The 27,087-nt window shown below is 34.1% G+C and overlaps 1 protein-coding gene across 1 annotated transcript; it reads left to right on the top strand.

Annotated features, from left to right (window-relative positions):
- Positions 1 to 9,097: 9,097 nt before the first annotated feature.
- Positions 9,098 to 26,505, top strand: RpL29 (ribosomal protein L29). The gene is made up of 3 exons (XM_089099788.1): positions 9,098 to 9,229; positions 21,652 to 21,716; positions 26,361 to 26,505. Exons 1-3 carry the CDS (start codon positions 9,193 to 9,195, stop codon positions 26,469 to 26,471), a joined length of 213 nt encoding a protein of 70 aa, XP_088955914.1. The 5' UTR covers positions 9,098 to 9,192; the 3' UTR covers positions 26,472 to 26,505.
- Positions 26,506 to 27,087: the final 582 nt, after the last annotated feature.

Genomic DNA, 27,087 nt, shown 5'->3' on the forward strand with positions numbered 1-27,087 from the left:
GAAATAGCAAATTTAAAAAAACTTAAGCTCATCAGCTCAAGATATTATTTCACTGCAATTTTGTTTTATTTTAAATGTCGTAATAAGTACAAAGGGAAATATTTGTTACATAATTCATTTTAGTAAAGCGCCAAATACAAAGTAGGCTTTAGACTTTTACGGTTAGGGAAACGGGAAGTAGCCAAATTCTTGTTTGTAGTGAAAAATATGTTTCTTGAAGAGTCTTGGAAAGGACTAACAAAATTAAACTGAATATTTTATACATAATGATAGTAATTGCTGAAAGCTCATCAGTTCAAAATTATATTTCACTCTAATATTCATTTTAATTTCAATTTTGTAATAAGTACAAAATAAGATATTTTTAATATAATTCTTTTTCAGTAAAGCGCCAATGACGCAAAAGGCTTTAGACTTTTACGGTTAGGGAAACGGGTAGTAGCCAAATTCTTGTTTGTAGTGAAAAATATATGTTTCTTGAAGAGTCTTGGAAAGGACTAGCAAAATTGAACTGAATATTTTATACATAATGATAGTAATTGCTGAAAGCTCATCAGTTCAAAATTATATTTCACTCTAATATTCATTTTATTTTCAATTTTGTAATAAGTACAAAATAAGATATTTTTAATATAATTCTTTTTCAGTAAAGCGCCAATGACGCAAAAGGCTTTAGACTTTTACGGTTAGGGAAACGGGTAGTAGCCAAATTCTTGTTTGTAGTGAAAAATATATGTTTCTTGAAGAGTCTTTGAAAGGACTAACAAAATTGAACTGAATATTTTATACATAATGATAGTAATTGCTGAAAGCTCATCAGTTCAAAATTATATTTCACTCTAATATTCATTTTATTTTCAATTTTGTAATAAGTACAAAATAAGATATTTTTAATATAATTATTTTCAATTAAGCGCCAATGACGCAAAAGGCTTTAGACTTTTACGGTTAGGGAAACGGGTAGTAGCCAAATTCTTGTTTGTAGTGAAAAATATATGTTTCTTGAAGAGTCTTTGAAAGGACTAACAAAATTGAACTGAATATTTTATACATAATGATAGTAATTGCTGAAAGCTCATCAGTTCAAAATTATATTTCACTCTAATATTCAATTTATTTTCAATTTTGTAATAAGTACAAAATAAGATATTTTTAATATAATTATTTTCAATTAAGCGCCAATGACGCAAAAGGCTTTAGACTTTTACGGTTAGGGAAACGGGTAGTAGCCAAATTCTTGTTTGTAGTGAAAAATACATGTTTCTTGAAGAGTCTTTGAAAGGACTAACAAAATTGAACTGAATATTTTATACATAATGATAGTAATTGCTGAAAGCTCATCAGTTCAAAATTATATTTCACTCTAATATTCATTTTATTTTCAATTTTGTAATAAGTACAAAATAAGATATTTTTAATATAATTCTTTTTCAGTAAAGCGCCAATGACGCAAAAGGCTTTAGACTTTTACCGTTAGGGAAAGGGACAGTAGCCAAACTCTTGTTTGTAGAGATTTTTGTTCGTTTTAAGCTCGATTTCCATACTTAATTTAAGTTTTACTCGTTATAAGATTTATTTATATTAGTACCTGTTGTATGTTTGTTTTCTATGATTGTTTATTTAATTTCTGTTCATTTTGTGTTTTATTTATTCTTTAATAGTAAAACATTTTTTGTTCGTTTTAAGCTTGATTTGGATATTCAATTTAAGTTTTACTCCTTTTCATATTTATTTATTCATTTACATTGTACCTATTGTTTGTTTGTCTGCTTTAATTGGTTGTCTGCTTGACGGGAAGTATTGCACCAATATTGTTTTAGATTTTCTAAGTTGTGTTAAAAAAACATGCAAATCTTATTTGTCAGTTCAATTACTTAGAAACTTGCAAAACACATCGAATTCTTCCACCTTCTTTACGTTTCAACCTACATTTGGGCACACAATCTGAAGGCCTGTTTGTCCAGACAATGGGTTTCAAAACTTTAACACATATTTTGAAAGACCATAGATTCAAAAGATGTGATCTTAGTAATAAAATATTTAATTTCAAATCTTTATTATATCAGACTTTATCCGTTCAAAATTTTCACCATATTTTACATATCTTACAAAGGTCTTTCCGACACGTTTTCCATTTAGCGAAAACTCGCTTATCGGAAAAATTTTCAAAATTGGAATTTCAACAGTTATAACAAACATGGATTTTTCTTCCTAGATTTTGTCCTGACCCTCCTTTGAAAAATCTATCCTCTAAGGTTTTTACATCCAAGGAGCTAAGTATTATATCAAAAGGACCAAAATTTGCAATGGCTCAAACACACGTAAGTATATCAGAAATTATTACGGGCGTGGAGTCTGCTATTTTTAGCTCTCATGGTGAGATTGAAAATCCAGACCTCCTCAGAGGAGAAATTTCAAAGAATATTCTGGATTATAGGCCATAATTGTCGCTTTCAACTCAATCAAAGGAATAAATTAAAATCCTTCGAAACTTGAAAAGAGATAAAAACACAGTAAATACAAGAGTGGATAAAGGAAGCACAGTTGTAATTATGGATTCTGCAGATGATGAAATGAAAATAAATACCCTTTGAATGGATAAAAATACCTACAAAGAAATAAAAACTGATCCCACAGACAAATACACACAGCAGTTGAGAAAGGACTTAGAAATTTTTAAAGACAGTAGACTAATTACCCCTCAAATGTACAGAAAACTCCACCCCAAAGGTTGTTCAGTCCCTATGTTTTATGGTCTGCCCAAAATCCATAAGAAAGATACGTACGCCCTATTGTAGCATGTTATAGTTCTCCAGCTACAGGTGTAATTAAGTTCTTAGCCACCATATTTAAGCCTCTTTTAAGCACACAGAAATCTTATTTAAAAAGCTTCGCAGATCTTGTTGAAAAGTTAACAAATTAAAGTACAACAGAAAAAACTATCTTATCTAGTTTTGATGCAGTTTCCATGTACACTTCTTGCGATGTCCATAAATGTGAGCAGGCCTTACAAAGAAAATTAGTCGAAAATTCTGCCTGGTCAGAATACTAAACCTTGGAAATTAACACAATAATGACACTTGTTTGTCTTTGCAACAAGTTCTCTTCGTATTTTAAGTTCCGAGAAAATTTTTTCCTAGAAATCATGGGCCTATCCATGGGCAATGTTTTGTCTCCTTATTTGGCAAATTTTGCGTGGATTACATAAAACAATCACCTTTGAATAGTATCTACTTAAAACACTCTCTCTGGTTTTGTTTCGTTGATGATATCCTTTCTGTTTGGGAACATGGACAGGACTTTCTAAGAGATTTTTTGGCACATTTGACCCCATTGGATTCGAATCTCCAATTCACAATGGAACTGGAAGATTCAGGAAAGCTGCCTTTTTTGGATATTCTAATTATAAAAAATATTCCTAGCCTTGAATTTTCTATATATAGAAAGCCGACCCATAACGACCAGTAACTACATTTCTCGTCAAATCACCCTCCTTCTGTGAAAATAGGGGTAATAATCTCTTTAGTCGACAGAGTTCTAAAAATCTGTTCATGCAATCATGTAATTTCTGAATTAAATTATGTCAAAGATATTCATTCTGCAATGGCTACCCAATAAACCTTATAGAAAATATTATAGATAGTCGATTCAAAAAGATAAAACAAAAAAATAAGGAGCCCGTCCCCCTTGATTGAATTATTCCGGCAATTGAGAACAAAACTTTCACTGCCCTACCATACATCTCAAAACTTAGCAACGAACATGGCAAAAATTTACAAGATAACATAATCCCTCCTTTTCATTCAAAGCTAAACAGTATGCTGAACATTTTTTCAACCCGAGGAGAGATAAAACTTACCCTATACTGTGTACTGGTTCCTATAGAGTACCCTCTTCATGGGAAATTTTACATAGGTAGAACCCATCAACAACTTGGTGAACGTTTGTATGACACAAAATTTCAATAGATAAGTTCCTGAGGTTCAAGAATAAAAATGACAACTTTAATTCCGCCTTGGCCCTGCATATCTTTGAAAATCCTACAGATTTTGTTCTTTTTGAGGAGGCAATTTTTATATCTACTGTAAATGGCCTACCACATTCTTTTAAAGAGTTAACTGAGATCAAAAAATATATAAATAGAAATTTTGCTATAAAAAGACATCTGAGATATTCCCTTCAGCCAAATTTATAACAACTTAATTTTAAACGACTCAATCAATATTTTCGCCCATTCCAATTTAAGACAACCGGTTCGCATACCTAATGAATATCGAAATTGCCGAATGGTTAAGTCTATTGCCAGGCAACGGATACTTATTCAATTCAATTGGCGTTTGTTTCTTTCATTGATTTCTAGCTGTGTTTTTTGATTCAGTGTCTATTCTGCTCTTATTAGATTCACTTCGGAAGGTTAGATTTTGTTAGATTTATGACAAAAAGATTATAAAAGACCAGTGCCCGCTACTACTACTAGCCTACTAACCACTCACTGCAGTTCCGAGCCACCTGAGATCAACACATCTAAGCACTCTCCTCCTCCATCTCAATATATTCAAAGGCTCCCAAGTCACACCCTCCCAAGGAGTTCCTATGTCTTTCTATCTTTCCCTAGGACATCCTTCCACTCCATTTAGGGACAATCTGCTTTTCCTTTGGCCTTTGACGTTGGCCGAGAAAGACAATATACTAAGTAATTTGTTTACTACCGAAAAAAGGCTAACGCCTATAAAATTACCGCACTCGCTCTTATCATTTTGCTTATGGAGGGGTTTAGTTTGAGTTTTCCTTTAGTTTGTGTTTAGTTTGAGTCCCCTTTTTCAAAAACCATATTCATAATTTTCAGGAACTTACTTTTATCCTCACAACCACCGTATTTAAAAAATTCATTTATCACACTATCAGTTCCTGGGGCCTTGTTATTTTTTTATCCTTTTAGCACTGTCACTATTTCTTCCTCACAAAATAAATCTTCAGTCGCATTCGAAGTGTCAGAAATCTTTTCAGACTTGTCTGTATCTTTTTTTTGTAACTCTAACACTGTTTAGCAAATTCATGAATTGTACTGCCCTCTTCCATATCTTTAACTGGGACCAGTCCAGAGTGATTGATCAGATTGAGTCCCTCTAGAGGGACAAAAACTTGAGGAAGGTGCTTCAGTATGCTTCAAAAGTCGTTTAGCACACTTCGAAGGATCAAGACTCGGCTCAGAATTGCGAGGACGGAAGATAGATTTTCCGGTTATTACAATAAAAAAGTTCTTATCACAGAAGAAAGCTCCCTTTTGTTTTTAATCTACACTGGGCCCTCGGTAGGATATCCCTCTAAAGGAAAAATTGTTCTGACAAAGGGAAAAAAAATTTATCAAGTGGTAAAAAAACATTTGTTTCTGGTAAGTGACTAACCGGAGCTAAAAAGAGCTGAATTTGCGTTCCAAGTCAATAACGAATGTGTGTTGCGAGGCAAAAGAATAATATAAGTCAAAATCTTGGAGAATGCTATAAACAAACAAAAATACTGATAAATTAAAAAAAAAGTTCGTCTAAAAGAAATTAGATTAAAAAACAGAGCTCAAAAATTGAACACACAAAATTATAAATGAAGATCTCTGGAATTGTGGAATTCCGGGGAAACGCCCTCAGTGTTGGCATTAAAAATAATGGACTTGTCAAAATGCCATAAAATGTTACCTCCCCTCCCTTTTCTTTAAAGGTGGTACTGTGTGCGACTTTAAGGAGGAAGGAGCATGGTATTTTGTTCTTTTTGTTAATGATCCTTAGCGAGCACTTTTGGAGCAACTCAGTTTTGTTGCAAAGTTTAAGGTGCTCTGGTCACTTACCTAGACCATACTGCCCTCGCTGAGGATGACCCACTGAAATTCCAAATGATGATCGATCAAGTTCCATACTGTAGCACAGTGGTCGGATTAAAAAATAATCCAATAAAAAACAAAGTGATGCGTACCAATTCCCAGAATCCCCTTTCTGTATCCTTAGACGGCAACAGAATTGAGCAAGTTATAAATTTTGCTTATCTCGGATCCTTTGTGAATTCGGAGGGGGATCTGATTAAAAATTGAAAGCAAACGAAATTAAAATCCTAGTCACTGCCAGTTTTTCTCACCTCAATAAATCACTATGGAAAAGTCAAAGCATAAGCCTCACTACGAAAACTAGAGTCTACGATACGATCGACAGAACTGCTCTCCTATATGGGTGTGGAACTTGGGATGTCAAAGCTCAAAATAATTGGTAACGACTTTCTTCGTTGCATTCAACGCGTCCAGCTCTATGAACAAGCAACCAACAAGGAGATGCATGAGCACTGTAAACAACAGTACCCAGTCGTAGAAACTATAAGGAGACGACGGCCCGTGTGGCTGGGCCATTGCCTACGCTGTGAAGACTACCGATGCATTTCGTAGTCAGCTATTAAAGCACTGCCTCTTGAACATTGGGAAAGTCGACCTCGTGACCACAAGAAAGATTGGTGGTCAGTAATGAAAAATGACCTAGAGCCACCGGGAAAAGGCTTGCACCTTTTCTGTTGTCTCTGGCACAATGATTGGATGTACCATGTCGAAGCTATTACACATAACCGTACTTCATGGAAAACGTTTTTTTTTGCGTAGCGGAGCAGTGCGTTATTCCCGTCAAAAGTAAGTAACTCCATAATTATAATAGGATCCTGGAATGAATTCTACCTAAGTCATTTCCTTTTACCTTGTTAAGTTAGCAGTATATCAAAGCAGCTAAAATTCAATATTTCAGCTGTTTTACATGAAATTGATAAAAAAATACTGAAATCTAGCCTAAAATAAAACTAATATAATATGACTAATACATTGACATAAAGAGCTCGGAGCAAGTTTTTTTTCTAAACATTCCAAATTAAAACCATGTTTACCCAGTCTTCGAGATAAGAGCATCAGACGATTTTTCTCATGCAATAGTTCAGGCCACTTTCCTTTGTTTTTGTTGTACTTACTTGCAATAAGACGTACAAGTTCATTAAAGCTGCTTTAGTTATTGTCTTGTTGGATCCATTAAATTAACCTTGCGCAGTTAAGTTGGAAGGTGAAAAAAGAAAACAATTGAATTTTCCCTTTTTCATGATAACTCTAGAAATGATTTAAAGCACCAAGAACCTTAAATCTAATAATTCTTTTTTAATTAGTAAATTAGAATATAAAAAGAAATATTAAAATTTACAAATGGTAGTTTTTGAATTACTGAAGCAACTTGGACCCAGAAGTAAATTGCGGTTAGCTCGCTAATTCAAATTTTGATATTTCAAAATTGAATAATTTTCCCAAACAGTTGTTGTGCTTCTATTATTGAAATAATAACTGCAATTTATCACAGAGAATTCAATATAAGACAAAATAGCAAATTGCGAAAAATTACCGAAAGTTCATTTAAGACACGAAAATTGACAAATGGGGGATTTTGCTGGGATGAAATAGAGTGATGATGTAGAATTAACTAAACACTCTGGTCAATTCAGTTAAGTTGGAAGGTGAAAAAAGAAAACAATTGAATTTTCCCTTTTTCATGATAACTCTAGAAATGATTTAAAGCACCAAGAACCTTAAATCTAATAATTCTTTTTTAATTAGTAAATTAGAATATAAAAAGAAATATTAAAATTTACAAATGGTAGTTTTTGAATTACTGAAGCAACTTGGACCCAGAAGTAAATTGCGGTTAGCTCGCTAATTCAAATTTTGATGTTTCAAAATTGAATAATTTTCCCAAACAGTTGTTGTGCTTCTATTATTGAAATAATAACTGCAATTTATCACAGAGAATTCAATATAAGACAAAATAGCAAATTGCAAAAAATTACCGAAAGTTCATTTAAGACACGAAAATTGACAAATGGGGGATTTTGCTGGGATGAAATAGAGTGATGATGTAGAATTAACTAAACAAGTCAATTACTATTAAGTTACTATTAGTTACTAGTTAAGTTACTTTTAAGTTACTATTAGTTACTATTAGTATTAAGTTACTATTAAGTTACAATTACAAATCGCTCAAAATACAAAAGCAAAATCGCCACAAAAGCAAATCGCTCAAAATACAATTATTTATTCGTTTAGAAAAATAGCCTTCGTTGTATTTTACAATGAACCCTTTTTTGTGGCAACCTTCCTTCACCTAATTTCCCCTGTTTAGTCTTACAACAGGGTATCTCTCGATTTCAAGAATCCAATGTTATGTTGGATCTTACGTTTCGAATAGAAGTTCAGTGTTCTTACATAATTTATGAAGCTGCAAAATCTTCAGGATTCTAAAGATAGTTTTATTTCCAAATAAAGCTATTAAATGGATTAGCAAGACTTGCAAGTTTTGGACTGCATATACAGGGTTTAAGTGTGCAATGTATAATATTCTAAAAAATCATACAAATCATTTCAAGGTGGAGTTAAATCACTTTTTAAGAAGATGGGGTTTAAGATCCTGTTTAGCTAAAGATAGTGAAGCATATCATGCACAATTTGTTCATAGAAAACTTTGCTCTTTCAGCCTTAATATAACATAAGTCCAAAGTCTTGCTCAAATAATTTGACCAAAGATCAAGTATCCCAATTCCAACTTTTTAACTGTATCTAAGTTCTGAAACTAATGAACAAACAAAACAGGAAAGACCTATCATCTACAGCTTCACCAAAAACTAGGTTAATCTAAGAAACTAGATCGCTATTTGATATTAACTCTCCCTCTATTCAATTATCTCAAGTCTATTAGGTATTATCTAAAATCTGAATTTTATACTGAAAAATAGTAATATAATGAACAAAATAACAATCATTGAAACAAATCTTCGTTATTAGCTTTTAAAGTTGCTGCGTTATTTACAGTAAGCGGGAATTGAGCACACAATAAGTTCCGTAACTTCAACTTCTATTACACTATTTTATATAGTTTTATATTGTTAGCGTTCTAGAAATTGGGCTTCAGAAACCCCCATTTTATGTAGAGTATTCGCTCAAAGGTAACTGATATATTGTTTACCAATACTCTTAGGATTGTTATCAGAAAATAAAAAAGTTACAGACTCTGCCATCTATTATTTTTCTTTTATATTTATAGCCATAGCCAATAGACATAAACGTTTGAAGAAGAAATAGCGCAAGTAAAACCAAGTTAGTGGTGAATTCCTGTCAAGTTTTAATCCAATTTAATCATGGCTAAATCCAAGAATCATACCGCACATAATCAAAGTACGTATTTGATGCACATCGAACTTCATTTCAGAGTAGGCTAAATTAAGCTATATAAATCGTTTGCTTCTGGTATGGCTATTACCAGAAGTTTTGATTTAACAAAATTTGGTAATATATTTAATGAGGAACCTCTGGCTATCTTGGAAAGGAGCTCGACTAAATCAATTAGGCTTTCAGCTGGGCCTCAATGACACTCGTTAAAAGGATCTCAAGTAGCTTACATAGCCTATGCAATTTTCCCTCCTGATATGCCTAACTGTGTTGTCCTTGGACATCTTTTGGTCAATATATACCAAATCATGTTATTGAGTTAGGACTAAAGTGAATAAAGCATTCGACGCCTTTTTTTTTTCTGATTTCAAATGTAATAAGTAATTATAGCGGTAATGTATTACTCCCTCCCCCCCTCCCCTCGCCTATATAGGCTGAACCTACCCCAACCCGGAATGGGCCGATATAGGAGGGGGGGCTGAAATTCATTTCCAATAGAAATGCTTATTATATTTGTAATCAGCATAAAAAAAGGCATCGAATGGTGTATTCACTTTAGTCCTAACTCAATAATATGATTTTGTATATATTGACCCATCTTTTTTTGTACTTATTGAATAAGATTCCTCCATTGAAGGGAGATAGACTTACAGTTTACTACATAATTTAGTTAACATGAAAGTTTTTTCATAATTCAGTAAGCAATTTACTTTTGGTGGAATTTGCATTAGCCTATCAGCCCTTAAAGCAATTCTTAGATTGCCCCAAGATGCAATTTAAGGTAAAATTCTAGTGCAGCCACTCTGCTATTTTGGAAAAGGGTCAGGTTAGGAACAAGGAAACTACTAAAGTAGGTTAGCCTATGTCCTGGGACCATATTTTGAAGTACCTACCTCCACTCTAGAGGGCACTGACCTTTAAAAATCTATAAGAATGAAACATTGCATAATAGATCAGTATAAGCTTAGGATTCCAGCCATGCATTAAGAAACATGTTAAGAAAACAATTCTTACTTCTTAAAATGCAGAATAAACCTAGTTAACACATTTTGCAGAGGGACAACCTTTGTTTTCACTTCTTTCCTTGTATTTCCAGTTTTATATCATATTTCTAAATATTTTTGTCTATTCTCTAAGTCTTGCAAATTGTTTTATAAACAAACGGCCAAATGCCATCTAACCAATCCTAACTTAACCTAATATATCACTGTTTGCTATATGTTTTTGTGAGAAATAATTAGATGGCTCTGATGGTATTTAATTACCTATATAGAGTATTTGAAAATAGGAGAATACAGTTGAATCCATGTTTATTTTTCAAAATTTTATTAAAAAATTGTACAACAGTAAGAGAAGTGAAGATAGAGAGGACTTGTATAATAAATGTCCTACTGCTCAAGTTGTTCATTGATATTTTATAGAGCCAGTTTTTTTTAGTTTCTTTCAGCTTAGCATGAGACAAGACTAAGAGAAGTGACAGAATAGATAGAAAATATATAATTTGGGTGGTACTTTTTTCTTATAGCAACCACACTCAAGATCTTGTATTGCAAACATGTGACAATAACCAGTTTTTGTGGTCTTTGTACCAGACAGTATTAGCTTTGCTTGGTGGGAAACTACATTGTAGCTATATTTTAATTAAATATTTGGTTGGTATTTTGATTAGGTTAGTTTAGGCTATGTATTTAATGCAATGCAGTCTTGGTGGCCCCCTTCCATACTTCTTTGTTGTAGTTTTCATAATTTTGTTGACAAAGTATTATATTTTCATCATATTTTGTTTTATTTCATTAGGCCTAGCATTAACCAAACTTCACTTCTTGCCAGAACTTCAGTGTGGTGGCTATAAGACACAAGTACCATTTGGGCTGTATATTTGGACATTAGGGGGAGGGGGGTAGTAAAGTATTTGGACAGCATTAAGTTAGAAAACAATTCTTACTGCATAATGTAAAGAATAATTACACCTAACACATTAGGCATACAGATCCACTATACTTCCCCCCTCTCTAATGTGCAAATATGCACCCCAAATTTGTTTCTTGAGTATGATACTTTTATCTTACTTTGGTATATTTCATTAGGATTGAGCATCAGAGAAACATATTAGATGAACATTAGGTAGGGTATTTATCATACAAGTACCAATAAAGGTTCTCCCCCCCCCCCTCCCCCTGCAAAAATGTGTTAACTAGGATTATTCTGCATATTATGAAGTAAGAATTGTTTTCTTATCATGCTTCCTTATGTATGGCTTGACTCTTAGGCTTATACCAATAGATCTTCTGCTTAAATATAGTACAAGAAAACTGTTTTAAGCTTCACAACTTTGCTCCATCCTAATTTATCATGTTTCAAAGATCTGCAAAGACATTTCCTAAATATAGAAAAGAAAAACATTATTATGGCTTAAAATAACAGGAATTGCACTTTTCAAGACTGGAACCAGAGAAAAAGAAACTGGAAATTAAGGTTAAATGCTGTTTTGTCCAAAATTCCAATAGGTAAAGGCCTGTCAAGTAGGCGAATATCTAAGATTTAGAAATCAGAAGAGGATTAAAATAGTAGCTTGGCAATACCTTCCTAGAGTATGTTTTTGGCCCTGGATCCATTACTGAAAGTTTGATTTTCTTAACCTAACCCCTTTCCAAGATAGAAAAATTGGGATTTTGCCCAATTTAAGGTTGTTTTCTTCTAACTTTGTGATCTCATATCCAAATTAGGCAAATAAAAAGTGTGATTAGTTTATATTCTGAAATATAAGAATATTTAAATCATTGGTGTTGTATATGGTTAATGTATTCAAGCTAATCATTTTAATTTTTTTTATTGTTTTTGAGAAATCCAATTATGAAACATTCTACTGTCTAGATGGTATAATAGGTTTTACAGTGGTTTAATTGTTGCAGTGGTGAATAGCTGTCCAGCTACTGGGTAGCTATTCTGCATACAGATTCCCCATGTAGAGGAAATTTGTAGGCTAATAAACAAATGAATAAGGTAATGGCCCTAGTACTTGGATACTGTTTAATCTATGATAAATATTTTGATTGTAAAGCTTTAATACCAATTTTAGGAAATATACAAATAAAATGGTAACTAGTTGCAAGGTTTTATAATGCTCTATAAGTCAGAGCAGCTACCCTCCATCACACACACACACACACACATTTTATTTTCCCAAAATGTATCTAATAGAAATTTTGAGATAGCTATTTGTTCAAAAAATAGTCCAAAGATCATAGGCAGCACAATAGCCCTGCCTAAGTAAAGAGCAATGAACCAACTTTGAAAAATTTATGCATTTTCTGCCATCTAGGATGCTAAAAATAATACAATTAGTCTCCTTATTTAATGCTCTCTAAGTATCATGGTTGTTTTTTAGACAATGTCCCCTCCCCTTTCATGGTTCCAGAGGATATAAAAAACTGAAAGGAGACACTGAAACAATGAAATTCTTATTTCATAGCACACAGTATGCTTGTATTAATCATATCACAATGTTTTCTTTTATTGCTAGTAACTGTTTTAAGTAATATTTTTATCCACAGTTCCATTGAAATCACTTAGGCAGAGTGGTTTTTACAGGTCAAGAAATCAGCAAGCCCATTTTAACATACAAGATGCAATGAATCATGAGATGATAAACAAAAAAGAAATATATTATTTGGAGCAATATATGGGACTATCAGTGGGTAGGGTGGGTAGTGCAATATTATAAAAGGGACCATAATATTTTGTAGAACATAAAATAAAGAGTCTGATGGTACTACATTATCATTCTGGCACCTCCACTCTCCAGAAGGAAAAATAAATTTCGAAAATTCCATTGAATTAATTTTTTTACACTTATATCAGTCCTTAATGTGTACTGATAAACTTCACCCCATCCCCCTTGTCCTAATAGACAAATATGTAGCCCAAATGGTATAAACTTGATTTTTTTTTTTTTTAGGTGGTCTTTCCTTCATATTAATTTAATGGGCAAACTACAATGACAGTAGGCAGCAGAAAAAAAAGTTGGCCCATAGAAAATTCTGTGAGGATATATAGTTTTGGCTATATATTTGTCTATTGGGTAGGAGAGTAAAATTTATTGGTATGCATTGAGGAATGATCTAAGTATATAAATCATTTAGAAGAAGTCTCTAGAATTTTATAGTGTTTTTTTTTTTTATGGAGAGTTGGAATGCTAAACTGAGGTAATGCTGTAGATCTAGGATTCTTCTGAAGGAACTAATGTAAAACAATAGGAGCTGAACCTTTTAATTTCTAATTTTATGCACTTTATGATTGTTCATCACCCTGCCTCTCAGTCCACCATGCAAAAAGTGGGATAGCAAAGTAGCAATGCTTTTTGGCAGTTTTCACATTTACCTTACCTTAAAATGCAGCTTTGAGCAAAATTAAGGATTTTTATCCTTGTAATGCTCTGTTATGACTTCTATAGGTTGTTTGCTAAATTTTGTTTGAGGACTCAGCAGCTTCCCAGTTGTACAGGAACTCTTGCTGTAGCCATTCTTTGTCTAGATTTTTCTTGAATGCATCTTTTGAATTAGTAGCCACTGTATTTTCAGAGAGAATATTCCACAAGTTTGTTACTTGTTGGCTGAAAAAATGGCTTCTTTCTTGGACTAAGGAGTATTGAAGATCTTTTTGGAATGACCTCTAGTCACAAAATATTCTGGGGGGGGGGGGTAAGGAGACAAGGGAGATTTTGTCAGAAAATACCATTTTTATATATAAAAATACTTTTTGCTCAAATAAAAGCTGTCAAAACACAAGTTCTGCTGCAAAAGTGTAGGCAGCTTTGGGAATTCTGTGAAATTCTGCTACTGGCAGCTTTGGAACTTTTTCTATACCTGCCCCAGTGGTACCGGATATAGCCCTAGTCTGTATAAAAAGACTGGATTTAATTGATGAAATACTTCGAAATATGCACCAAGTTTCATTTAATCACTTTTTGTCTTTTTTTTCTATTTTCATTGTATATATAAGACAAACCTGTGGCTTACCTTGTTTTTTTGTTAAAAGTAAATAAATAAACTCAAAACAATTTTCCAAAGGCTGGCTTTTCTTTATATTAGTTAATGAAAACAAGCAGCAGGAAGAAAATAATAGGCCTATAGCAACTTTATTGAGTATAGTAGACATAATTTGGGCTATATATCTGTCCATTAAGGGGAGGGGGCAAGTTTAATAATGTGTATTAAGAGTGATAAGTATTTATGGTTTTAAAATTAGTTTTCACAATTTTACAGTATTTCCTTTTGGAGAGTGGGAATGCTAATCTGAACAAACACTCCAGAGTTGGGACACTACTGAAGGAAATATTGTAAAACAAAAAGTCTCACCTTTTAGTTCTTATTTTATGCTCTTCACAACATTTATAATATCATTTATTGTGACAGTCCAAACCTCCCCCCCCTCCCCACCTCTACTGATGAACCCAAATGTAGCCCTAGGTTATATAAAAACAAACAATTAAAAGTGATGTAAGACCTATTTTAAAATGTGTTGCAAGTTGCATGAAGCATATATTCATCTTCTATTCCAGTTTCATCCATGCTCTGTTGTATTCTTTTTTTTTTACAACAAAATTCGATTTGATTGGGAACTGTGGCATTAGTTTTGAAAAATTATGCTGTATTGGAATGTTTGAAGTTCTCTTTTGACTAAGTTCAAAACTCTCAACATTTCCTTTTTCTTTCATGCTCTTTGCAACATTTATAATATCATTTGTTGTGACAGTCCAAACCTACACTCCCCCCTGCCTCTACTGATGGACTCAAATGTAGCCCTAGGCTATATACAAAACAAACAATTAAACGTGATGTAAAACTATTTTAAAATGTTCAGCAAGTTTCAATGAAGCATATTTTCATCTTCTATTCCAGTTTCATCCGTGTTCTGTTATATTCTTTCTATTTTACAACAAAGTCTGATTTGATCAGGAACTGTGGCATTAGTTTTGAAAAATTATGCTATATTGGAATGTTCCTAGTTGTCTTTTGACTAAGTCCAAAATTCTCCTCAACATTTCCTGAAAGTTTCAACTTAATAACCTTAGCTGTTCCTGAGATATTGCATCTACACCCTTTTGACAAACAAGATGCTTATAGGGTTTCTCAAGTTCAACATCCTCCTTAACATTCTCTGAATGTTTCAACTTAATACTTTTCTCACAATGTTCTTGATATATTGAAGGTATTCCATTTTGACAGCCCTGATACATATAGTGCTTTTTAATTGAATTTACCATCCCATTAAAGTTTCAACCTAACACCCTTAGCCATTCCTAAGATCAATATAATTAATCATGCCCTTTTAACAACTTTGATGCACCTAGTGTCTTTTGATTCATTGCAACATCCCCCTCAACATTCTCTGAAAAAAGTTAAAACCCTTAGTAGTTCCTGGAATATTGCAGATATACCCTTTTTAGCACCTGGTGGCACTTAAAGAGTCATTTGATTTAGTTCCACATCTGTCTCACAATTCCCTAACATTTTCAACTTAATAACCTTAACCATTCATCAGGGCTCAGAGACAAAGAGTATGAATGCCGACTGCAGAGCCTCAAGCTACCAACTCTGACATACCATCGGCGAAGAGGTGATATGATAATGACCTACAAACTGCTCAAGTCTGACGACAAGGACCTCTTTCAGCCTGCCCAGTCGTCAAGAACCAGGGGTCATTCAGCGAAGCTTTTTCGGAAGTGTGCTAATACAAGTAATAGGAACCATTTCTTCTCCACCTGCATCATAAGCCTCTGGAACTATCTGAGCGAAACGACTGTGAGTTCACCATCTGTTGACAGTTTCAAAGCCAATCTCGATAAGGAATGGGAAACCAAACTATGGCTCACACAATGGGATGAAGCTGATGTCCCGCGGCCCTATCATCACTAACTGGCGTACACTGGACTCGTCCATATCGCTAGCAAGTGCGATTTAAGGTAATCAGGTATTTCAGGCGATCCCTTTTGAATGCCTGGATGCAGTGTCCCATTTTGCCAAGTATGGTACACTTAAACTCTTGATTTAGTCTGGTAGTTCTAGTTGTAGTTGGAGAATTAGCAGCAGTTATTATATTCTTACTGTTGCATTTGCAGTAGTAGTTGCATTAGTTCTAATAGCAGTCACAGTTGCAAGGACCTACATTTGCAGTTGTAAGTAGTGCTGAGTCACAGTCACAAGTAGTTAAAGTTGCAAAGTAGTCAAGGTCAGAAGTTGTTGAAGTCTCAAGTAGCCACAGTTGCAATTGGAAATAGCCTTAGTCACAGTCAAAAGTAGTTGCACTTTCAAGTACTCACAGTCACAAGCATCTGCAGTTGCAAGTAGTCACAGTTTTTATTGTAAATGTCATAATTGTAAGTAGTTGCAGTAGTAGTGGCCCTGAAAGTTTCTGGTTAATACTGTTAGCCATTTTTAATACATTGCAGATATTCATATTTGACAACTTGAATAAGCATAGTGGTTTTTAATTAGTTTAACATTCCTTGAAGCTTCACCTTAATATCCTTAGCCTTTGTGAACATAACATTTTCCCATTTACCAATGATAAATCCTGTAAGAAAACAATAGGCCAATGCATAATTTACAACCCTTTCTCCAGGGGCTTTGGAGGGGGGCATGTTATCCCTCAAGACATAGTTATTAGAGCCTTTGACTAATTTGAACAAAATGAATATTTTAAACGCCAATCAGTGTTGAGGGATGAAATATCTAAAAAGAGCAAGGAAGGGGAAGAGGCCTGTTGCCCTCCAATCACTTTCGAACATGTTCTGAAAGTTCCAACTTAGTATTCATACCCATTCCTGAGACATTGCTGATACAACTTTTTAACAACCAGCATTCACATAGTGTTTTGATTTTGCTCAACACCCCTACCCCTCTGATTGTACCCTGAGAGTAGCCTCAGGTAAAATTAGTTTTAGTCAGGGGTGTCTCAAGACTCATTTCATTGGGGGGGGGGGCGATCTTAGTAAATTTTTACCGAATCAACCAAATTTATGCCAAATTTTCTGCAGAAATCAAGAATTTTGCTAAATTTTGAGCAATTTCACAAAACTTTTGCCTTTAAAATTTTCACTTTTACTGAATCTCAAATGTTGGAGGGGTGGCGCGCCCCTCCCCCTTTGGTTGTAGTCAAAGTTACTAGTAGTTGCAATCACAAGTAGTAGAAGTAGTAGTTGCAGGTGTTTTCACAGTAATAGCCCTAAGAGTTTCAAGTAAATAGACTTAGCTGTTTTTCAGATATTACAGATACTCCCACTTGATAACCTGGATTTATAACATATATTTTTATGTAGTCCATCATCTCTGTCATCATCCCTTGAAGTTTCAGCTTAATATCCTTAGATTTTTCAGGTACACCTACAATCAAACATTCCTGCCCTCCCTAGTGATACATTCTGTTTGTGAACAATGGATAAATTACATAATTGACAGCCCTTGCACCAGGAGCTTTTGGGGTTGGCATCCCTAGAAGCATAGCAATTAGACCTAATGACAATTTTGAATACTTTGGCTGTTTCAAAATATGTATCAGCGCTGAGGCGGGGGGGGGGGTATTTAATAAGGGCAAGGGGACTGGCAGCTCTCCTATCACCTCAACATACCTCTCAATTTTTTTAGGGGGGGTGTGTGTAGCTAATAATGGCATGGAAAAGAGGACTATCTGGCCTCCAATCACTTTTGACTATCAAACAGGGCACTAGAAATTTCAATTTTCTGCTAAATGAGCCCCCTCCCCTCCAAATTTTGTTCAGCCACCCCTTCTGTAGATAGTACATTGAAACCCTATGGCTATTTAAAATAGGTAATGCTAGAGCATTTTCTCTGTTGTGTCCCGACCCTGTTTGCCCTGCTATTGTCTAGATATAGCCCTAGAGTTTATACTGAAGTCCACTGATTTTGTTAGAGTAGAATAGAGTAGAATATTTTTATTTATAACAGGTACATAAATAAATGTCACAAAACAGCGCACATGCCTGGTGTCATACTTAGTTAGTATAACTTTGGTAATTATTTTTCATCATGGTTTGGTAAATTTTAAGATTTTGAATTTTATTTGCTATCTTGGAAAGTATTTGGTAGATGAAAAAAAAGTCCTAGTAATGGATCTAGAACCTAAATTGTATCCTGGGAAGGTCTTTCAAAGTATACATCTGCACCCTTCCCTCTCCAAACAAAGGGCACTAGCCTTTTACAAACCTAGAAAATTATTTGGTACTATAGTTGAACTGAAGGAAGTAAATCTCTACTGTAAATTGTATTGCGAGTTTGATAAGGTGGTGATGACCGGTTGATGTCCAGTGCCAATGCATCAGAGTTAGTTGGTAGCTGACTCTTGAGTTCTGCTTCCAGGCTACATTGGTCCACTTTTTTCCAGAGTTTGGAAATATATTTCTTAAATTTGAAAAAAAAAATGTAACATAATTTAAAATCTAGGTCATATCATTTGATTTTTTTTTAAACATAGGAATCTAAGAAAAGTGGACTCAACTAAAATTTCACTTGGTGAATTATCAACTTGATGGAAAAGACTTAAGAGCCATGACTAATTAGAGTAAAGCCAAGAAAGACAGTCTCTTGTGAGAGGCAAAGCTGGCTTAGCTTTTTTAGAGTTGTATAAAAATGATTAATTTCACTTCCTTTTGATAGTCTGTCATCCAAGGACAGGTATATAGACTTTTTTCCATGGAATTTTCTACACCTTAGGAATAGGGAGGGAGTAAAGGTAAAAGCTTTAAAGCACCTTCCCAGTGTGCAATTCAGTCTTTAAATTCATTTCTGAAAATTTTGTACTCCTAGCACTCTTAAAGATGGCTAATAGTCTGTCATCTAGAATTTTATCCAGAGAAAATTACCAAAAATTTATGTTTTAAGTTTTTGACTTCAATTTTGTCTCACACTGCCTGGCTATATACATAAGTTTATTAATTTCATTTCTTTTGAAATATCAAGTTGATTTTATTTTTAACTGAATGTTGAGGAGAAATGAGTGAAAATGTTGCAGGTCAGTATATTTTTTTTGTGGGAGAGGGGGGGGGTGCAGTTAAACTGGAGGCAAATCTCAAATATTGTACATATGAATTTCTTGAGTGTAACAAAGCAAGAATTTTGTTGTTAGTGTTTTGTTAAAACTTGGACCTAAAATCCACTAGTACCCCAGTAACAGTCTAGTTTATCCCCTCTTCTGAACTCGATAGCATAAAATGGATCAATGCACAAGTTTTTCTGGATTTGCTTTCAGTTTGACTACATATGTGTCCCCATCTTCTCTTATGTCTGCATACCCCATTTCGAGAATATGTACGAGAATAACACTGCTGCGGTTAAGGTAGGAAATGAGGTTAGCAGCTGGTTTTGTATTAAATCAGGAGTTAAGCAGGGTTGTGTTCTATCCCCCTTTACAAGGCCGTATCCAGGGGAGGGGGTTACCCGGTTTGAAATCTAGGTCATATCATTTGATTTTTTACTCAAATGATATATTATTATTACGTATATATTATTTTTATAAGTTTACAACTCCGAAAATGTGTCTACAATGGGAAATTAAAGAAAAACCAATAGATATCTTGAGGGTCAAAGAGTTCAAAACCTTCTCCCCCTCCGTGAGGTCCTGGTCTTAACCCCTACTGATTTCATGACGCTTGCTCACTTTTTAGCTGATTCTTTACTTGCCATGTTATTGTCAAATATTTTGCTCGTTAATAATATCATCAATAATATTTATATTTGGTGTTCCTAGTTGAAGGTTCTTTCCGTTGTGTGGTTAAAGCAAGAAAATTAAATTTATAAAAATATATAAAATGTATAAAATACGGTTAAAGCAAGAAAGAAAATAAATATATAAATATGTAACATATTATAAACATATAAAACATATTATAATATTATAAGATATATATTATTATAATGTTTATAATATTTCGTTTGTTGTATTACTCTTCATTTTTGTTTTCACCAATAGTTGATTCATATTGCCAATTTGAAAAAAAAAAAAAGACCTTTGTATACATCCTAGGACTCTAGCCAGGCGTTAAAGGGGGGAGGAGAGGCCTCTGAAATTGGATAATTAAAATTTTTGTGAATGAATTTGTATGCATAAGAACTGCTTAATCTACTGTCTGATTGTGAAAGAGCTCAATTGAATAATAAGATTAGTTGCTGTTGCTTGACTTTTTTATTATTAAGGAAAGTTCTCTTTCATCAATGTATCAAAAAGTCTGGGTTAATGTCCTTATTTAGTTTAGTAGTAATGCATTTTTTCCTGTGTTGATGTTTCTGATGCATAATTCTCATGTACTAGCTTTGTTTTCATATAAAGAGTATGTATATCTACAACCAAGCATATGGGGCTATACAGGATTTTATTCTGGAGGAGACGCATCTTTAAGCAGGCAATTTATGCAGAAATTATAAGATATTGAGAAAAAATAGAAGAAATGTCAATTTTCTCTGAGCCACTTCGTTGAGCATCTCCTTCCCCTTTGTATGTTGCTGACTAACTTTCCATCAGCTGGATGTAAATGTTTCATATATTGACTAGCTCTTTTCATTTTAATGTGTGGCAGTTTATTGATGTGAAAATGTTAATTTTGGTTTTATTTTATTTGTGGTCTGAAAAATTTATGACCCAACAAAGATAAAAGACTTTTTTCAATTTATGTTTATTTTTCTATCCAGTCCAGGGGTGCAGCTACTCTCCCCTCCAAAGTACCAAGGTGTTGGCACTGCGTGCCTACATTTTGGAGTTTAGCTTATGTTTTAGTCTAGTATAACTTATATGTCAGTATTTGTTGACACACTGGGCGATTTTGTCAACACATTATTTATATCCTTCCTCCAAAACTCAAAACCCAAGCTGCACCCCTGACCCAGTCCCCTTGTAAATTGGCTAAAAGTGTTACTTCTCCATTCAGTCTAGACTTTTTGCACTATATGCCATTACTCAAATTAGATTCATGCTTGAGTAGCAAAGTGGATCGTAAGATACTATGAATTACTAGGTTATCACCATTGTGCATCTGCAATAGCTTGGGGTATCAAGTTGAAATTTTCAGGAAGAGTTGAAGGCCAAGTAAACCAAGCTTCCATGAAACCTATAATATATTCACAGTTAAGTAGCTAGGTAAATCAACATAGAATATGTGTTGCCAGGTGATCAAAGCAGCATATCTGGAATATCCTGAGGAACGACTTGGGTTTTACATAAGCTGAGTGTCTTATGGTATATTTTTGTCATTATTTTTTACAAATTAAAGAAAAAAAACCCCATTAAAACTGGATTTTTACTCTTCTCTGAAGTTTGTAATTTTGCATTTGTCCTCTTATCCCATAAAACCAGATGACTTTGAGCCATTTATTTCACTCATAAATTTGAGGTAGATTTTGCTCATTTATTTTTTTTAGGTAGAAAAGATCACCGCAATGGAATCAGGAGACCCAAGAGAAATGCAGGTGACTCCAACAAAGGAGTAAGACCGGTTTTCTATATTTAAACACATATGCTGTAGATTGATAGATAGATATTATAACAAAAGCCTCTTTCAGCCATGCAAAAAAACTACTTACACACATAATAATATCCTAATATTAACACCCATACAATTACCCATAATAATTATTAATTCTCACTTGCCTTAATCTATTCACAATTCATCAAAAAATACTCAACGTCCCATGCCCATTAGAACAAACCAACAGACTTTACTTTTAAAAAATTTCCAAACCAATCCATTCCTCCATAAGACATTAAAAATACCCTCCCCCCTCTTAAATCTATTAGCTCCTTACATGTCCCTGTAAAATGTACAAGATCTTCCTCTTCTCACACAGGGCATTGACAAGGAGCATTTTTATCCTAAAATCTGACATTTCCATTGACAGTAAATAAAATTAAAATGGACAGAATGTGCTTCCAAGAAAAGGCGTCTCCATTTTGATATCTTGTCTCAGTTGTCTGTTATTGTTGTTACTTTTTTGGTACTACAAATTAGTACAGAAAAATTTTCTTCTTGGTCTCAGTTCTCTTGCTGCCAGAAAGGTGTGATCAAAACCTAAATATGAAAATAGTACTTGTATGATGTACCCACTACCTAACGTTCTTCTAATATCTTTCTCTGACAGTTAATCCTAATGAAATATACCAAAGTAAAATAAAACATAATACTTTAGAATGCAAGATTGGGCTATATATTTGCACATTAGGGGGGTGGGGATATGGTATAGCGGGTCTTCATGTCTAATGTGTTAGCTTCACACTCTCCAAATACTATACCCCCACCTCTTAAATATGCAAATATACAGCCCAAATTATATATTTTCCATCTATTCTGTCACTTCTCTTTGTCTTGTCTCACGCTAAGCTGAAAGAAACTAACTAAAAAAAAAAAACTGGTTCTATAATGCGTCAATGAATGAACAACATGAGCGGTAGGGGGTTTATCATACAAGTACCATAAAAATTTACAAAGTCTTTGATAGGCATTCGCATTCTAATCTTATTTTTGAAGTCAATTCAATCGGGTTTTATTAAAACAAACAGAAATAAATAAACATCTTCATGCAAAAAACGCACGTCGAGTCCCTTAAAAAAAATAACGATTCCTCCTAATCACGCTTTACGACTCTCGCTTTACTCTTCAAGACAACCACACCCCTCATCTATACAATTCATTATCCAAGAGATTCCCCCTTCCTCCCCAAAAGCACAGCTACCTTAGCCTTACAAAATAATAATACATAAATAAAAAACAAAAAAACTAACCAATATAATAATGATTATAATTAAAAAAAGATCTCAATTATTAATTAACTCCATTTTTTAAAATTCAATAAGATATTTTTTCAAATTATTTTTAAGAGGCCCAAGGGAGCTCCTACATCTCAGCTCTTGTGGAAGCACTTTCCACAAGACGAAGTAGAGGAAGCGTTTTTTTTTTTTGGGAATTCGTGTTTCAGTTTCCTGATAATCCCAAGATTACCGGAGAGCTTCAGCTCCACAGCGTGTATGTGATGTAAAAAGGATAAGTTTTCGTCAAGGAGTACACCTAGGTGCCTGGCATAGCCAGTTTTTGGTCGTCTGATCGTTCCTCGAGAAGTTATTACTCCCGATACTTCTGGGTGAAGATTTCCAATCTTTGAGAAGAAGAGAACGCAAGATTTGTCAACATTTATTACAAATCGATTGGCATCCATCCAAAGGTAAGTTTCTTCTAAGATGACCTCAAGTTTACTCTGGAGTGCTGACATGTCGATGGCACAGGAGGCCATTGTAGTGTCATCCGCAAACGCCACAAGTTCATCTGATTCATTATTGGATGATCCCTCATGTTTTTGACTGCTCAGACCAGGTGTGTACTGCAGTTAATTTCTGTGGCTGACAGAATAGCCATTAGATTGTACTGCTGGATTCCTGCTGAAATTTCGTGATTTTTTTTGTCTTGTGTAAGATTCACTAGCCTTTTAATTGTTGTATTCTTAATTTTTAATAACTCACTTGGACACAACTTTTTCCTGCTGATGCTCTTGACCTTTTGTCACATCTCGTCAAAGATTGCAGTGCATTGACGGTGCAGTGAGCAAAATAGTATCTGGAAAATGGGGGAGCTGCCTTTTAAACCCGTCTGTCAGACGATTTTCTCCATTGAGTAATGGTAACCCTTAAGGTAAATAGAGCCCAAAAACTGACTGGTTTGGGATGGTTTTATTGGGCTGTGTGTTGTTACATTAGTAGTAGTGGCTAATATCCACAATGATAAAGGTGAGGGAGAATGGTTGATAGGAAATTCTTTTGGTTTTAAGAACAAGCAAAAAAGTGCTATGGTTTGCAGGTTATATAATTTTTATAACCCAAGAGAGTATTTAGGTCAGGCTTCTCATGTTTCTGGAGATGGAGAAGTCATGAATTTTTACTTTCTATTGAAGTTCTATTGTTTGTTTAGAGTGGATATTCTCTCATATGCTCCTTTAGGTTCTGTTTATATTACCTATTATGCATTTATTTGTTTTCTTACCCTGTGAACAATGGGATTAAATATTCATTTAAAAGATTAAATCCAGATAAAAGCACTTTTTTAAGATAAAAAGTATATAAAGTCAATCTATTACTAAGAGCAGTAGACAAAATAAGGCTAGGGTGTAGTAATTTGAAGTTTTTATGGAATGAAATAAGCATTAATACAATAATGAGAATTTGGGGAAAATTACAGACAGATCTCAATAATTTCTTCAGCTAAAAAAAATCAATAGAAAAGAAAAATCTCTAAGAAGCTAAAAAAATATCGATTTTAGCTATGTCAAGTTACTGAACCTTTGAAAATACAAAAGAAAGACATGATCTACTTAATTATTGAACCCTATGTTTGTCGTGAACCTTAATGAACCATTTGTATGCCTGCATGCTTGTCGTGAGATAAGATAATATTTATTTTCAAAAGACTAGTGCTATCTTTAATAGAGCTGAATTCACTTATTATGTCAGTGTAAAAGAAAACCGAACATAAACAATCAACACTGCAGACGAATTTAAAATAACAAAAGAAATCTATTAAACATAAAAACGGTAAATAAAAAATTAACACACATTAGTAAAATATAACATCGGAAAATTGCGTTTCTAAGAAAATAAGGAACTTCGTACAATTGATGGCAAAAAAAGTGAGCTGAGAGTTCACATATTCAATGTCTCAGTTGTGGGGTCTAGCTTGTTCCCCCCGGAAAATGTCCCCCCTCCATCCACCCATGTGTAGAGTTGAGCAGCCACAAAGGAAGTATGACAAATAAAGATAATGAGGAATGAAACCAATTTTGGAATAATTTACCTATATTCCAAATATAGGCATAAAATGTGGTGTAAGATTCTCTATATTATTTGTCTTTACATTTTCGGTTTACTTATTTTATCACAATTCTGCAAAACTTTCTTTTCTCTGATCAATTTGAAACTTACAGTTGTATGTCCTTGAGCCAAAGGAACTGATTTATAAAAAAATAATCAAATGATTTTAAATTTGGATAAATTTGCCTTTGGGGTTGATTTCACCCCCACAGCCCCAGTGTCAACCTTTATCTTACCCTGCTACGATATCTCAACCTCTGGAAACTTGAAAAAAGAATTAAAATAAAATAGAAGTGTTCATGTAAATAGTACAAGACATCAGGAGTTGGCAACCTTTTTTGTGGGTGACTGCGGGTCACTCTGGAGTGATCCGTGGGTCGTAGTTGCCAATCCCTGTTATACACCACATATTCTGCCTATATTTTGGAATATAGGTATAATATTCCGAAATTCATTATTTTTATTTGTCTTAATTTATCTGTGGATGCTCAATTTTGTACATAGGGGGAATTTTGCACGGGGAGGAGGATAAGCTTAGCACTCTCAATTGTACAGGCGAGAAATTAAAAATTATACAGGAGATTGCAGCACAAAGAAGGGGCAAAAAAAGAAGAAAAGGGTAATGTACAAACAACAACAAAGAAGACGGAGCCGTAATTAATTCATTACATATATCATGAATTATTAAGCTGCTCCATGATAAAAGAAGAAAATCCTTCGAAATCTCTCAGCCACAGCATGAATCGGCGAGTAAGTTGGGACTGATGAGGACTCAGACGAGACTAAGGGGGAGAGATGGAGTGTAGCAGGGTTGTGAAAAACAGTGAAAAAACCACTGATGTGGGTATTGAAAATGGTGGACTTAGCGAAGCACAAGCAAGTGCTGCCCTTCTGTTCCTTTCTTTTAAGGTAGCAAGGCCTACAAATTTAAGGAGGAAGGATGACGGGGGTTTTACTCTTCTTGCAAACGATTCTGAGTGTGCGCTTCTGAACCGACTCTATTTTGTTGCCAGAACTAGAATAGCTGCGGATTCCAAACCAAACATGCATATTCTAATAACGGCTCGACACGGGTTAAGTAAAGACGGAGGGAAAGCATTCCTGGGTAATTAGATTTATCCAGAAATTTAAAGTAGGACAGGTTTTTTATATTCGAAACTTGTATACCCCATTTAACACGGTTAGAAATTATGACACCAAGTAGTATAACTTTTTTCAATGATATTTCAGTACTTGTATACTTTTTTTCTTTGCGTTTAATAGTGGTTTTAATTTTTAGGTTGACCGCAAATTCTTGCGAAATATGAAGAGATCAAAGAAGGGAAATCTTAGCCGAAATCAACAGATCAAGGTTCATAAAAAACGAGTGGCAGAAAGAAGTGCTGCATAGACTTGCTTACCATGAATAAACTTGGTCAATCAAATTTATTTTGTGTTATCTATAGACGCAAACTTCATAGGGCTCAACATTTGTGTTGGTTTGCCCTCTAAAAAAAATAAAAAAAATACCATGTGCACAATAGGTGTGCACCGTTCCGTCGGTTCTAGACTCCCCCCCCCCCACAAAATACACTCCGTGGAAAATAAGGCTTTCGAAATTTGAGAATTTTATGTGAATTCATTTTTTTTTTAATTTCCGTTGGGGGAAAAAATTTTGGTACTTGTGTATTATGTGACACTCAAGTTTAAGCTGTGTAAAATTCGAGAACACACTGGTTTTGTCGTTGCTTTCTTCGTTACTTTAGAAATAAATTTGGACTACAGATTTGCACATTGAGGGGGGAGGGGGGGGGGATAAAGTATAGCGGGTCTGCATGCGAAGTGTGTTTGGTACAATTATTCTGCATATTAGATAGATAGATAAGTGTATTTTAAAGCTAAATATATGGCCCTGAATACAGTAAAATAACATAAATGAAAGGCTCAAATAACATAAACTTTGATCAGCGATCATCATAAAACACTTAAATGAAACACTACATTAACCTAATAATAGTACTTAATAC

This window comes from Artemia sp. Qi Xiang Cuo, chromosome 14 (genome assembly GCF_049724085.1).
Source record: "Artemia sp. Qi Xiang Cuo chromosome 14, ASM4972408v1, whole genome shotgun sequence".
NCBI classification, from domain to species: domain Eukaryota; kingdom Metazoa; phylum Arthropoda; class Branchiopoda; order Anostraca; family Artemiidae; genus Artemia; species Artemia sp. Qi Xiang Cuo.

Bases quoted from the DNA above. Each gene is read 5' to 3' on its own strand.
- RpL29 (XM_089099788.1), top strand. From the start codon at position 9,193: ATGGCTAAATCCAAGAATCATACCGCACATAATCAAA. The intron at 9,230-21,651 runs GTACGTATTTGA...TATTTTTTTTAG, and splicing joins TCATACCGCACATAATCAAA to GTAGAAAAGATCACCGCAAT. The intron at 21,717-26,360 runs GTAAGACCGGTT...TTTAATTTTTAG, and splicing joins CAGGTGACTCCAACAAAGGA to GTTGACCGCAAATTCTTGCG.